The sequence below is a fragment of the Branchiostoma belcheri genome, unplaced genomic scaffold (assembly GCF_001625305.1).
Source record: "Branchiostoma belcheri isolate BF01 breed outbred unplaced genomic scaffold, Haploidv18h27 scaffold47, whole genome shotgun sequence".
Classification (NCBI taxonomy): domain Eukaryota; kingdom Metazoa; phylum Chordata; class Leptocardii; order Amphioxiformes; family Branchiostomatidae; genus Branchiostoma; species Branchiostoma belcheri.
Genome location: NW_017804098.1, coordinates 282,434 through 297,194, shown reverse-complemented (window position 1 = coordinate 297,194; position 14,761 = coordinate 282,434). Strand labels below are relative to the sequence as shown.

The 14,761-nt window shown below is 43.5% G+C and overlaps 1 protein-coding gene across 8 annotated transcripts in view; it reads right to left on the bottom strand.

Annotated features, from left to right (window-relative positions):
• LOC109479216 (transcriptional regulator Erg-like) overlaps positions 1–14,761 on the bottom strand; it is a 64,621-nt gene that overhangs the window by 22,242 nt on the left and 27,618 nt on the right. For 4 of the 8 annotated variants that reach the window (XM_019781124.1, XM_019781126.1, XM_019781123.1 and 1 more), the window contains one exon: positions 2,651–3,041. In XM_019781124.1, the coding sequence (XP_019636683.1) occupies positions 2,651–3,041 (391 nt within the window). Of the gene's footprint in view, positions 1–2,650; positions 3,042–3,307; positions 3,598–3,632; positions 3,730–13,838; positions 13,944–14,761 lie in introns of those variants that run through there. The other 4 variants (XM_019781127.1, XM_019781129.1, XM_019781128.1 and 1 more) reach the window with 4 other exon arrangements.

Sequence of the window (14,761 nt, the reverse complement as noted above, 5' to 3'; positions counted from 1 at the left end):
GCGGACAACAATAAATTTGTCCTTCGCACTAATAAATGCTAATTTGACAGAGCGAAGAAGTTGACACGTTGATAAGCCTCCACACGCAAGTGGAATTATCCGTGGAAAAAAATAGGGCGGGAAGTCCGATTGGCATCAGAGGAAGGAAAGGGAAATGTTGTGAGGAGATAGGGTAGATTGGGCCGGGCTGGGCGGAAAGGGACTACGCTGGGTGGGGAAGATATGAACTTCCAACAGGAAAATACAACGTAATGTTCCAAATCTGTAACCCAGATAGAAAAAGGCAAAAACTATCAAATCAAAAGAGTGGGGACTGATTCTAACAGTCATATCGACATGAGAAAGGTTATGGTACGTAAATTGAATGATAAGTGATGAGAAAAGGATAAGTTATTTTTCTCTTTGTTGGCCTACGTCCAATGATAGAAACAAACATGCAACAATGTTTATCCAAACAAATAGCAAAATGTTTAGGCAATAAATATTGACAGACTGCACACATATTTCTGTCACAGAAAAACTCAAACGTAAAACAATAAAATAGTACATGTGACTCGTGGTCAACAGTTTGAAAAGTAAAGAAATTGAGAATGAATTGAGTAAAGGAAATGAAAAGAGTATAGGTACAAATAGGATGATAGTTGAGATTTGATGATTTTTACATTTGTACATGTTATGAAAAATACTATTGGCATGAGGAAAGGGAAACAGATTGAAGGTAAGATAGATACCAAATATCAGTTGTGTTCTGAAGTACAAGCGGGATGAATTAATTACTGCCGGAAAAAACAGACGGCGTCATTGAACCTAAATTGGCGACTGACATACATGTACATGTAGTGGGAACAGGAAAATAGCGAGTGAGAAAAAGCTGTTATGGGGAAATCATTCGTGTTTCTACCGCCTAGACTTCGAGAGAAGGGTGGAAACGATTGCACAACTGGTTTCCTGAGCATAGTCACGACGGTGTCGTCGGTGCCGTATAGAAATAAAGAAACGAAGTGGAAGGCTTGAGATCGGTGATGCTTTTCAAGTCAACTGTAAGGAAAAGTCAACGAAGTAAAAATGTTTGGAAAGATCTAGAACGAGAAAGATGACATTTTTCAGAAACTGGCGGTAAGTTAACGTTCACACACTTGTGTTCTGTTAACCCACACACGACATGCATGCTAAACAGAGGGAAGGAACAAGAAAAGAAGTTGATAAATTTGTTTTGAAACTATGGTTGCAACTTTCAAGTACAGAAGACGCACTCAAAAATACTTGAAACACAAAGTGCCCGCGGATTGGCTTCCACAATTATTGGATCAGCCTGCAGCCCGAGTGTAAACATCAAATAAAAGAAGGAAAATCCCGGGCCGGAATACCGACAGAGAACACTAGAACAAGGGAGTGTTATTCTAGGACAGAGAAAATATGAAATATGAGTAGGAGAAACATGAGGCTGGCGGTCACGCTACAATGGGTGTATGAACGAGTATGAACGGTTGGTTTGCTCTGTCAACATCATGCGCCGCTGCCGAGATATCTTAGTAACGATGACGTTATTACAACAGGTGCCCCTTTATATCCTCATCAAAAACAATGGACCACTTTGTCGCCCACGCAAAATAGGACTGCATGCAATGTAACAACAGAATAACATTAATCTTAACAAGAGGTTGCGTTCTCGACAACCATAAACACGAGTAATGAACAATGTTCTAATGTATCGTATTGAGGTATGCAGGCATAACCAGCCATAAAGGCAATTTGGCTAAGTTAATCTTTACTACCCTTGTTTTCCAATATAAATGTTGTATGAGCACATGCATCATTCAAAGGGAGTTTTAAACTGATTACTAAGTAGTTATGCCCACACCCCATACGACGCCTTTAGAGTACAGACATTCGTGCATAAATTTTCGGCATAACTCCTCCTCAGATCCCCATCATTATGTCGTCAACCGGCCCAGAAGAAGCGAACACCTGGGAGAGCCAGGTAACAGAAGTGGCCGCTTGTTTAACGTCGTCGCACCTGGCAAATGACGGTGTTCTTAAGGCATCTTAAGGGGCGTGGATGCATTAAGGCATGCGACAGAGACAGCAGAGAAGTTCACGGTTGCATTATTGATAAGATGGGAAAACTATACATTATGTACGACGCTGTAGCAATAAGTGATGAATAATATCAACTGCACTTAGAAAGTAAACAAAGTTTGGATGAAAAACGAGCCGCGAACTGGACGATTCCTGGTGAACCCATCGGCGGGGTCAAATATTTCCGAATGAGTAAACAAATACATTAGATCAGTGTAAAAGGCTCGGGGCGCTACACGGTTCGCCGCTCACAGTAGTATACCCTGTCTAAAAACAACAATACTATATACGACAGGGTAAACACTGTCGCTTACCTGGATAGCACGACGCCGGTTCTAAGATGTTCAAGCTGTTTGAACGCAATGGCGCGAAGTTAACTCTACTCCCAGAAGGATCAGCAGACTTTTGGAACTTGAAACAGTGGTGGAATGCAGGCCAGAAACAGTTGTACAGGATAACTACCAGACTAAGGACCACGACAAGTTTGTTTTTGTAGACAGTGAAATGGGAGGGCCAGATAATAGATCTATTTTCCGTCTGTCATTAAGTAAAGAAGGGTTAATTGTCTCACCTGCAGGAACAATGACACGCTTCTCCTTGATAGTCATGTTGGGAGGTGGGGTTCCCCTGTCCTGGCCGAAGCCGGAATACCCCGAAGGCGACGCACCGGCCGGATGGCTGACCTCTCCCCGGGAGGTGGGCACACGGCCCGCCGGCCCGCCCGCACAGGTCCGCTCGCTGCCCCGCGGCATGCTGCAGTCCAGCGGGGAATCCACCGAGCTGCGGCTGCAGTCCTGGGCGCGCCTGTCAGGGGACATCCACGGCTCCTGTAGGGACATCTTCCCGGCCATGCTGTCCACGGCGCACGAGGAGGACGGCACCGACAGCCCGCCCTTACTACAGTCCTGAAACGCTCCCTCAAACAGAGACTGGTCCGAGTCCCCGACCACCTGTAGAGCCTCCTGCCGGGAGATAAAAAGTTCAGAAAAATCTTTAAAATCGTCCTCGCCATATTTTGGGATTTTCTACAAAAATACACGAAGGTCAACCTTTGGCCGAAAAGTGGGCATGCATTAAAAACCGACAGGAAGAGCTGGGGGATATTTTGCCGCCGCCGTCGGAATCAGCGGGCAAGTCATCCCGCTTCCTGCCACAAACAACACAGGTGAACACGCGACGCTCCCATTACCAAACAGGCCCAAGGAAAAAGTAGCTCAAGAATGTCAACCTCTAAGGTTTCCAAGACAATGAAGGCTCTTCCTGTATAGGAAGGGGAAGGTGTAGTGGGCAACGGTCGGGCACCGCACATTACAGCCATCTTTACTCTACAGCGAACTTCTCGCGACTCCTTACGATTTTCAGACAGTGGAGGGACCGACGGAATGACTCACGCCGGTGCGACTAGACAGCCGCGGATTCCAGACAGGGTCGTCTCGTCTCGCAAACACAGACCCGACATGGCTTAAGGCATGGGCCGTCGCTTAAGACGGAAATAGCTAGGTGTCCCGCCGTATGGCGTGTACATATTCTGGACAGTTTGGAAAATATGCTACCATTGTTTGTTGAATGGGCCCACGCGTCCGCCAGCTTTCATTGAGGGCCACACGAGCACAGAGTAACCGTTTTAAATACAGAGCTGCGATGGTAGTATATAGCGCAGCGAAAGGAAATGACGTCACCTCATCCGAATATGGGTAAACAACACCTCTGCTGTCTATATATATATGTGTATAACGGTAGGATGTTTTGACCCTACAGTAGGGACTACAATTAGCTTTATCCGTGGTCTCCTGACCATGAGCTTTGGGAACAGCAGAGGGATCGAATAGGGGATCACAACTTCACAGCGCCGGCCACTGGCTTCCCGCCCTTTTTTTCAACCCCAAGTTGTAGAGCGACCTGAGGGCCTCTTCTTGGAAATGGCCGGGCCGGGCCCGCGTGACTGACGGGCTGAGTGTCGAATTCAGACGGGGGATATATCGGCAGATCTGGCCGGAGATTTACAGAATTCCTGGTCAATTGTTACACACAGGGGCCGACAACTTAGCTCATGGGGTTAATAGATAAGTAAGAAGGGAGGGGGGGGGCCAGCGATCTCCCCAGCTAACTCGACTTTACCCAACACAAGCTTCTCACTTGTGCAAAGATTTACTCACACTCATAAATCGATCTCCCTCTTTCATCCAGAAGTGCTCGCTAAAATAAAAATTATTGATTTGTTTCCCGCCTGTCAGAAAAGGTAACTCACGGCCATACGGTTGTGAAAACAGTGCACATATCAACAAAGCTACAGTCACAGTCACAGAGGCTGGTCAGCAATCAGTACCCCTGAACATTTGTAGCACAGTCAGGTCTTACGACTGTAAACATGCACTTGGTGTTTCAGGGATGTCAACAAGGATTAGTCGCCGTGACTGTTACAGTTGAACGTCCGCGTGGAAAAACACAGACAGGCCCAGTATTTACAAGTTTTGTTTGGTTCTATATTTACCGACCAGTCCCGACAGAGAGGAAGTCCGCTTGTCATGACGAAAAGAAAGAAAACTTAGGAAGTCAACAGGCGACCACAACCTACGCAGTCAGTCACCGGTAAATACTCCATTCAAAGGTTTCTATGTAAAATTTGGGTGGTTTAATTTTTGCATCAATCTGTACCACTGTAGTTAATGATGTACCGGGTGACCAGTATGTCGAAATCACTTTTGGTGTGGCATAGTCTATAGACTACGTGGCGCGACTACACTTAATTATTGTATCAAATGTAAATACGGGGATTAAAATGGCATTTATACATTTAAACAAGATTCTTAAGTAAATCTTTACATCATTTTCCCACGTCGTTTTCGCTACTTTTTTGGCTACGTCGCGTGACTGTCATGAACAGTACTGCATGTCCTCACACAAACCAACAGTAGCTAACTCGCCATTTGAGGTTTCCTTGCCTTTTCACTCTGTCTCTCGGTGAAGCAAAATATACTAGAGAACCGAGTAAGGCGCGTGGTCTGATCCTAGTTCATTTTGAGGATTCGTTTTCGACTGTAAGAGACTAAGACTTAGAGGTCAAGAAGAACATATTCAGTGAATTATGTCTCAAGTTAACAACATCGACATTTGGAACCAAATTTACGAATTAGTAAAACAACATATGCACAGAATAACCAAGAAAATAACCGGTAGGGACTATTATTATGTATGCATGTGGGCTCTGCTTGCTAAATTTGTACTCTTTACAACAGAGTTACTAACAGTTACTGCTCTATTGCTTGAGGAATAGACGATGGGAAAGTACAGAAATATCTGATTCTGTTTTGATTCCGTTTGATTTCCACACGCATTGCAAGATGGATCGTTTTCAACTGGTGAAATGTACATTATAGTGTATTTGTCTGGGCATCTTCCCTGACTTCCGAGGTCACAAAATTACAACAGAAAGAACGTAAAACTAACTAAACCTCAAAGTCTAGCATTGAATATTGAACTCCGTTTTTGCGACATTCAATTAGGTATTTCTAGGTGATTTGGCACACGGCATATGGACGGGAAAAACACTTCGACTCACGAGTCTGCAGACTGAGGCACGAGGACATTTTGCCGTTGAATACATCGTTGAGCCACACTGTCTGAGGGGTTGGCTAACTACAACTTGTACGAGTGGCTGCTTCCAATCGACGAACCGTAGTGGAGCACCTCTAACTGTTATAAAAACTAGAGGTATCATGGTACAATACTTGGCTATCAGTACTAGGAGTATCTGTACCAGTAGGCGAAAATTGTACGGATAATTCTGCTCCAGACGCAATGGATAGAGAAGCCGTAGTTGTAGGGATCCTTTGACCAGGCTGCTTTGACTAATGTTCTTATATATTTGTAGTCTTCACCAAACTAACACCGCGGGTTCAAAACCAGCAAAATTTAGCCAACATCGGAGGAACGATTAGCCAAGGAAGTTCGGCCACCGTAGAGTTCATTTGCCCTTCCGAGAGGGAGATAAAACCTTAACGGTGGATCCACTCCCCTGGCCAGTCAGACTTTATTTTTGCCGAATTTTACTATCCTAGCACCGTAAGGAAGGTCTGGTGTAGGCTAAGATCTTTGGATAATAATCTCAAATGAAACCATACAGGAATCACGTAGCGCCTTGTAATCAACAACACAGATATGTGCAACAAGTGGCTAACGCGAAGTGTATGGACACATTACTGTACTGCCCGTAGCGCCACGGCCGGGTTTGTACCTTAGCTTCGCGTTACTACAGTTCATCGGAAGTTAAATCAAAGGTTACTGCTCTAGAAAATAACACGTATACCAGAATTCTCCGTAGAATTTTCGTTTTGGACGTATGAATGCTAACGCAACTTCAAGGGGAAAACATGAAATGTTAACTAGCTGGATTTCATCAGAAATTCTTTTAGAAGTTTCGCAACATTTCGTTGTAGCAAAGACGAACCGGCGATCATAATTTAGAACTTACGGGGCAACGAGGTTCAATGTTCGTCATATAAAACCCACACTTCACAAGATAAAAGTGCACCTCTTATCGATGGTCTCTGGCTCCCAAGAAGTAACACAAGAACAGTATTTAAATCTATTTAGGAAGAATTTCTGGTGCAACTGGCAGCAAATTTTGAGTGGTACTGATGCAACTTTCCTCCATTTACTACTGACTACTTGGTTCAAGTCAAAATCTAACAACGACATGTTATAACACAATTCTAAAGCACGCCAAACTTTGAGTAATTCCCGTGAAGGACAGAATATACTAATTCAGCATTGATCTATATCATAGCAAGCTCGTACATACGATCTGAATCTAAAAAGGGGATGGCGACAGAGATGAAGAAAGAAGACCAACTACAAAATGACTACGCTAAACTCTCACTACTGGACACGATACTACTTCTCACTGAAACGAAGCGTATGGTAGAATTTTTTACCTGTCTATAAAATGTATCTTGTGCTAGAGACCAGAAAACACATGGCATGTTCAGCAGACGTGCATGAACCCCGGTGACAAGGCAGCGGATACGGCGGGCACACGAGTACTGCCGGCCGGGCGGGATTACCTACTTATACCGCCCAGTGACAGGTGCATGGATGTTCACTCCGCACACGCAAGCGCGCACATCGTCACAGTCATTAATATTCAAATTTGTAAAATAGTCAAGAAAACACAAATGTTCTTCGGCGACTTCTCTACCTCCTCGGTGAAAGGCATGTGAAAATGGGTCGAGGGGGTAAGACCTTAGCGTGAAAAACGAGTTAAACTTATAAATGCATTGGTCGTGGTACATTTATGAAGGAAAACTCTCACATGAACACAGGCACTCCCTCTGCATATTTCTGTGTTGTTCTCTTATCAAAATTCTTCACAAGTTCTCTCCAACTATCGCCTTACGTATCCCTCTCTGTGAAGAATTCCTAGGATAGTTTTATAAGTCAGACATTTGTTTCTATACTTGTGTTCGCCTAAGGCTAGGGGACCTAGTTTTGCTTCAGTGATTATTTTCTTTGACATGCCTTTATTGACGGACAATGAAGTGCCAAGAAATTATTATTGTCTTGTGGGTTGTAGAGTCGAAAGAAGAAATGATGAAGAAACAAATGTCTCGAGAAAATATTCAAACGAAAATTGGTCATTTCCTTCTGTGCTTCTGATGGTAACGTACTGTAGACACTTCCTTTCTAGCTAAAACGATGAACACTGATTGGATGATTACTGCAGTTTAATCATGACAAATGGTACCCTGATTACAGCACACATGTACACTTGCTGAGGATATGGGTTAACACATAGGGCACCACCATACCAATGAATGAAGCAGAACAAACAAAACCTATTGAGTTGTTTTGGTAATACCCTGTGCAGGTCGACCCACACGTATCTACGTTACTTGAACAGAAGTTCCGTGTGAGCCACACCTAGTTCAGTAGTCAAAACTCAGCTAATCAAAAACAGCACTTATCACCATATGTACACTTTTATTTGTAATTGACTTACACAAATTACGCTTTTAATATTTTCTACAGAAAAAAAAAGTTGAAATTGATTTAGATCTTTTCGGTCGACAACTAAACATAGGTATCAAAATGGTATAAAGGTATTACCGATGCTTCAATCTTAATAACATTTTACATGTATGTAGAGTCACAAAATTATCATTTCATTTTACGTAACACTGCGTTACTATTGAATCGCTTTGTTTAAGATATATTTGTATAAGATCACTTATGGATAGTTTCAGGCGCTATATGAGGTGCTGTGTTACATCTGCATGTTTTTTTCTATCATTTTACGTTTCAGCTTCCTGTGTTACTGTAGATAGCTATAGTATAGAGGGTGCAAAAGTGGTCCAACAGTTAAATTGATCCTCCGAATATACTATCATCTCATAGTTGTTTTTAAGTAACCTGTGTCTTTTAATGTTCACGTCGCTTTGGGACTCCTTTATTCGTGTGATCCGCTTGATGGTTTTATAATCCAGCTTCATCAAATCCGTCCATATGCCACAGAACCCGCTACAATGCCGACTGTACAGTCGATGATAGGTTATTGTGGAGGTTTAATACCTTGGGCGGGCAGGGACCCCCATCCGCACGCTCTGTGCACATTGTACACGGATAGTACCGATCCTCTCCTGCACAGCAAGCCTAATTAAGTAGCACCTACCCCGGCGTGTGCACCTGCCGAGGCCCATTCATCATCATTCTAACTTAAGTCGACACTAATGACTTGATCTTTTCATACCTCCGACGAAAAGGGACTGATTATGTATTGAATGGAATATGAGCCAAGCTGAGCTGCTGATTTTGCCATTAGAATATGATTGATGTAAAGTTAGCCTAAGTTTCTGTACATTAAGTACGGCGAGTACACTTGGGATTTCCTTCTATCCTATATGTACACATGAATGGCAAGCAGCTGTTTCGATAAGGCAACATTAGATTTAGATGTTCTATCTACATATTCCTTACAAGTGCAATGGAAGAAAGATGTTGCTAGCGGTTTTCGCTTTATTTTGAGGTCATGTTGAGAATTTGTGTGTCACAAATCCTCGAAAGTATTGACTTGAAATCTATGTCTCACTCGCAGGTCGATGAATTAGAATATTTAGCCAACGAGATATACCGATCGGAACGAACTTCAAATTCATTAAAATCAAATTAGACACATTTTCTTGCGTAAACGTCACTGTTCATTATAGAAGTTGTAAGCTAGTTTTCGTTCATGTTAACGTAACGTTTGGGTCAGCACATTTCCATTTGAAAACCTAATCTAGGCAACGCGTTACAGCCAATCGACCCAGGTGACACAGAAGGCGTCATCCAGAAAACTATTTCTACGTTATCTAAAACACTACTTTGATAGATAAATATTATCTTTGATTTCAGGCCGAAGCACTTTCACACATAAAGTATTTAAATGTACATAATGTCTGCTTCAATTTATTGTCTTCGTGCTCCTTTTAATGACATGGCGGTAGCACTTCGATCTCTGACCGTTGCTATTTTCCACAAATACTGCCACATTGATAATAGTCACGGTAACAGGACTAATAACAACGGGAAACAAGAGACAAAATGGACGACAAAACAAACTTAAGGATCGTGAAATTGCAGGGTCAACAGTGAAATCAAAAGGCTGTTTGCACGAGTCTTTATTCGATTGTGTACAATAACTGGGTAACGAACAAAACAGGCAATAATAAAATACGTTTCCCACGAAAACGATCCAAACGCCCGACATAAAACATATGCTACGTTTGATAAACAAAGAGAACAAACCTTGTAAAAGTCAGGGCAATTATAAGAAGGGTCTAATCATAGTTGATAATTGTGTTCGCGATATATGTATGACCAAGTTCTACCAATTTCAGTACGAACATTGATAAAGGAAAAATATCACTCTATATTTGTAACCATCAGAAGTTCTAAACAACGCAGGGATAGTCGGTCATGACACCACTTGTTGATTCAGGAGTATAAGCTAGGACTTGAAGTTGAAAGACAAAATGTAAAATGTCTCGTAATTTTCCTGACATTTATACAGGTTCCTAGCGGAGTACAAACGGTAGATATATCATGCCCAATTATAGTTAATGGGTTAAGCTGAGGCACAGGAACATCAACAGGAAAGCTGAATTATTCCTCAGTCTTCTGCATACCGGGGCTGTTACCTGTGTCAAAGGTACTGGCTCATGATGTAAGGCGGTGGGAGCTTTGATCGTTGAGATTGTAGGTAGATGTTGTTCGATTGTCCTCGTCCTAATGAACAACCCCGGGAGCCATACAACTAGGAAGCTTTCAAAACAGTCGGATGTTTGCGAGGCCGTGTTTGCAAACGAGCACTAACTATTCCCGAGGCGATGACATCATGGCCCGCGCACGCGGCGGCCATTTGGAGAAGAAACATGGCGGCAGAGTTAGGACCGCCGTGGGAAAGGACAACAAGATAAGGCTAGGGTAGGGTCAGGGGTCACGGAGCCTGTTCATATCTGACAGGAACACCGGATTAACATCTTATCTTTCATCTAGGATGTCACAAAGAGAAAGGGTTTATCTGCAGCGCCACAATATTACTCTGCACACCGGGTATGGACTGGCAGCAGGCCGGGCAAACTTGTGGGACAAAAGCGTACAACAGATGGTAAAGACCTACACTAATAAAAGATATGTATCATCTTTGTTTTGCTGATCAACCTGTCATCTTTTACCTACGTCATCATTCTGTACCTGCTTGACGTGTGAGAAGAATAAGCAGACTCTGACTCTGAGCACGTTTTATTCGCAAAAACGACTGTCTTGCCACCGAATAAGTAACTAGTAATATTTGCTCCCATGACAGATTCATCCGTTCCGATTATGCTGCTTATCTTCAGAGTAAAAAGTTGACAAAAATAGTTTAGTGGTGTTGGTATCGCTAAGATAACCTCAAACAAATACGGGGTGATACTGTCATAGTGCTTGTAACGCAGGTGAACTGGATCAAGAATGTAAGGTATGTCAATTGCAAATAGTGCAAATGTAAAGCGCTTATGTCAGCGCGGGGCTATGTTGGAGAGTGGAATATGACAATCAAGTTATCACGCACTCGTATTTGTATGTTGTATGGAATGCGTCGATTGAAATATTGTCATTGTTCACTTTTTTGGCGTCATTAGCGTCAAAATTCAGTCAGAAAAAATTACAAACGAGCTGGAGAATTATCATAACCGCAGAGAGCAGAATGAAAATTTCCTCCGGCTGATGGAGAGGTTCAAGTCTCGCACGCGTAACGATTCTATTTGTATGTGAAAAAAAGTTCTCGAGTAGCAGATTTACTTGCCCGAAAAAAAGCAGCAAGATGGAACAAGTTATTAGTTTTAATACATGCCCTTACTGATACGCATATATGCGTCATGTACGAAGTCCACTGTTGCACAAGTGGTGTAACCCTGCTAGAACAACGAACTTCATCGGCATTCCCGGTATGGTGAACGCAGCCATCCTCAACTGGTGAAGGTGATGCTTTCTCAAGTAGCTTATGGTGTAATGCGTCTTCGCTACAGCTTGTGTTGTATAGCCAAGCACACCGGGTCACATATACTTGTGTGTTGGGTTCTTTTACTTGCAGAGACTTGGCGCTTAAAGCTTTGTCTGAAGCTCCGTCGTCATGCACGGGGCCGCCAGCTTTACGGCACCGTCCGAAATATCTGCAATCCCTCACAGCATGTCCAATTGCAAGCTGGGATCGAACTCGCGCCCATTCCCAGGCTTCCATAACCCACAGTTGTCACGACTCCTTGTTATTTTGATGCTGCTGGTGCAAAAATTCCCACGATTCCCAGAGACTGTCTACATAACTGAGATACGTACTATTCAAAAGGCAACTCCCCCTGGCGGGACAGATAGTGTAGCCTCACCTTCACTGGCAGAATGTCGATCTGTCCACTCCGATCTCCTCGAGCAGATCTACGAAGAGACAATTATCAAGCTAACACAGGTCGGTGGTTTCACAACAAACCGGGGCCATCAGAATCAAGTCGGACTATTTTGATTCTCGGAAAGTATTTACCCCAAAACTTTCTCACGCAATTTGGGAGGGAAACTTTTCGGTCAAATTAGGGCCCAACTGGCTTGTTGGCTGCCAGTTTGCTTTGCGGCAATCCAAACATGTCGGCAGGATCATCAAACGGTCGGAATGTGCCTGTCGTCACCGGAAATTTTACCTTGCCTGTAACGGTACAACGGGCGGACGGAGACGCGAGCACAGTGGGACGGACTGTACGGTCCGTCCGAAAAATATGGGGAAAATTGCGTGACACCCTACACATGTGCATGGATATGATTTGGGTGAACTGGAGAGGGTTTTTCCTTACTACCCTTATCAATTGAATGGGACGGTGCGCTGTACAAAATCTTCTGAAGTACATAAATTAATACATCACATTTCAGGTAATGCACATCTGTACGCGGGAAAATACCTATACTATAGCAACTGTACAGAAGGAAAAGACTTCTTTCAGAGCGTACGCGGGAAAATACCTATACTATAGCAACTGTACAGAAGGAAAAGACTTCTTTCAGAGCGTCTTAGGCACTGTCAGAACGTGATGTTATCCCCAAATGCTGTCTAATTTTGTCCTATCTTTAATTACAAAACGAAGAAATTGTCTTTCATATACATAATCACACTGCTATTCATGACACTTGCTCGTTCGATTGTCAAGGCAAGTTAAGGTACAACATGCAGCTGACTCGACTCCTGACGAATCCTGGGGACATATATGGGCACCTGCGAAACATCCAGACCGAAAGATTTTCAAATTTGACACAAAACAACACGTATGACCTTAGACCGAGACCTTTGTTCTTGAACCAAATGAGTGACGACTAATTAGTCACGAGAGCCGGGCCGGTTTGGCGGGCACGACTGGCCACCTGGCCAACTCCGGGGGAGCGGAAGGCCCTACGGCCCGTGCGCCTGCGCGCTCCCGTGGGCAGATAGTTTGTCTCCTGTACGAGAAAAAAATCATCTCACAACCTCCCAAGAAGGGTACCCATGTGAACAACAAATTGTTTGCCAAAAATCGAGACAAATTGAAGAACAAAGTATCCACAAAACGGTTTGATTAGGCTCTCTGGTGCCCAATAAAATAATTACAAGTCTCGTTGTGTTCAGACGACCAGTTTTTCTCAGACTCACAGACAGTGCGTCACGGCGCCCCTGGTCCTGACTTCGTGGGAAACCGATAGGAAGCACCAATGACTGGGAGAAAACCGCAGACTGAAGCGTGTTTAGAGTGAAGGCATGTGCGTACGGACGGCAACGTGTGCGGCTTGGCACGTTCCCTGGTTCCGAGCACGAGGTTTACGTGAAAAAGAGGTCCCCTCCATAACTGCAACATGATCAACACTTCAATATTTTTCCTAGATTTCTTTTTCGGCTACTGTAATCGGGCGCGCTGATGAGTCCGTTTTCACCTTCAAGAAAATCAATGCCAAACGTTACAAATGAAATAACGCACCATCTTCCCCTTAATATATAAAAAGTACAACTTTTCCAGCGCATCGTGAAAAACTCCCGACCACCGCGATGAGGCGACAGGCGCCACACAAACCTCCAGCTCGTTACGACAAACAAACACAAGACATGATGAAATGGCGAAACTATTGTTCCACTAATTACTCCGATCAAAAGAAAACAGTCCCAGAGTTTACATCTGAGCATATTTAGTCTATCCAGCTCCTGTATTTTGACGAAAGGATTGCGGTGTACATACCATGTCCCAGTGGGAGAATGCCGAGAGAGACATGCGCTTTTCTTGACGGTTAAACACAAATGACGTCAACTACTTCCGTCGACGATGTACTAAAAGTCGGAGACAATGACCGATGCGAAGTTGTAAATACACTCATCCGAAATTCCGTGAATAGTAACAACAAAACCCAGATCCTGCCTTTGACTCATGTCCAAGTGTAATGACCTATCAATGTAACAGGTGGACGAAATAACTACTTTCCTTCAAGTTGTGGGGAAACTTCCTGTCCTGTGGCCGGACATACAAGTTCTGTACGGGACACTTGACAGCAAGGACGACTATTAACAAGAATCGTACTACTTGTCAAAAGCTATGAGTCACGACAACGGGATTTTCATTGAGACACGTGCATGTATGAGCATGGAGTTAGAACTCTACAGTATAAGATAATCAACAGCCTCATCAACAGGTGTTACATGTATATCACCTGTCGATAGTTTACAAAATTTCAAACTCGTCAAATGATAGAGAAATGGCGCTCAAAACTACGACACTTTCCCTCACCATGCAGTTACTTTTCCCCGCTAGATATGTTGACTAATTCCCTGGTATAACCTCTACAGTCAATGATCGCTACACCATTTCTCGATGCTGTCACTCAGGATTGATTCTGTGCGCACACAAGATGAGGTTTCGTCTTGACCGCTACACCTGCCGAAAGGTGTGCACACAATGAGAGAACCTTTTGGAAAAACGTGAAAGAAACTATTTACGTAGCGTGTTGCTGCAAAATGAATCCGACGAAAGATGTTTTGGGCTCTGAGATTCAATAGTGGTGGGTCAAAATAGAGTCTAGTCTTGAGTGCTCAAACTGTCGACTAAACTCGGGATTGTATTTACGAAAAAAAGGCTGCCAGCAGCGGAGAAATTAGTCTGGTTCAGCC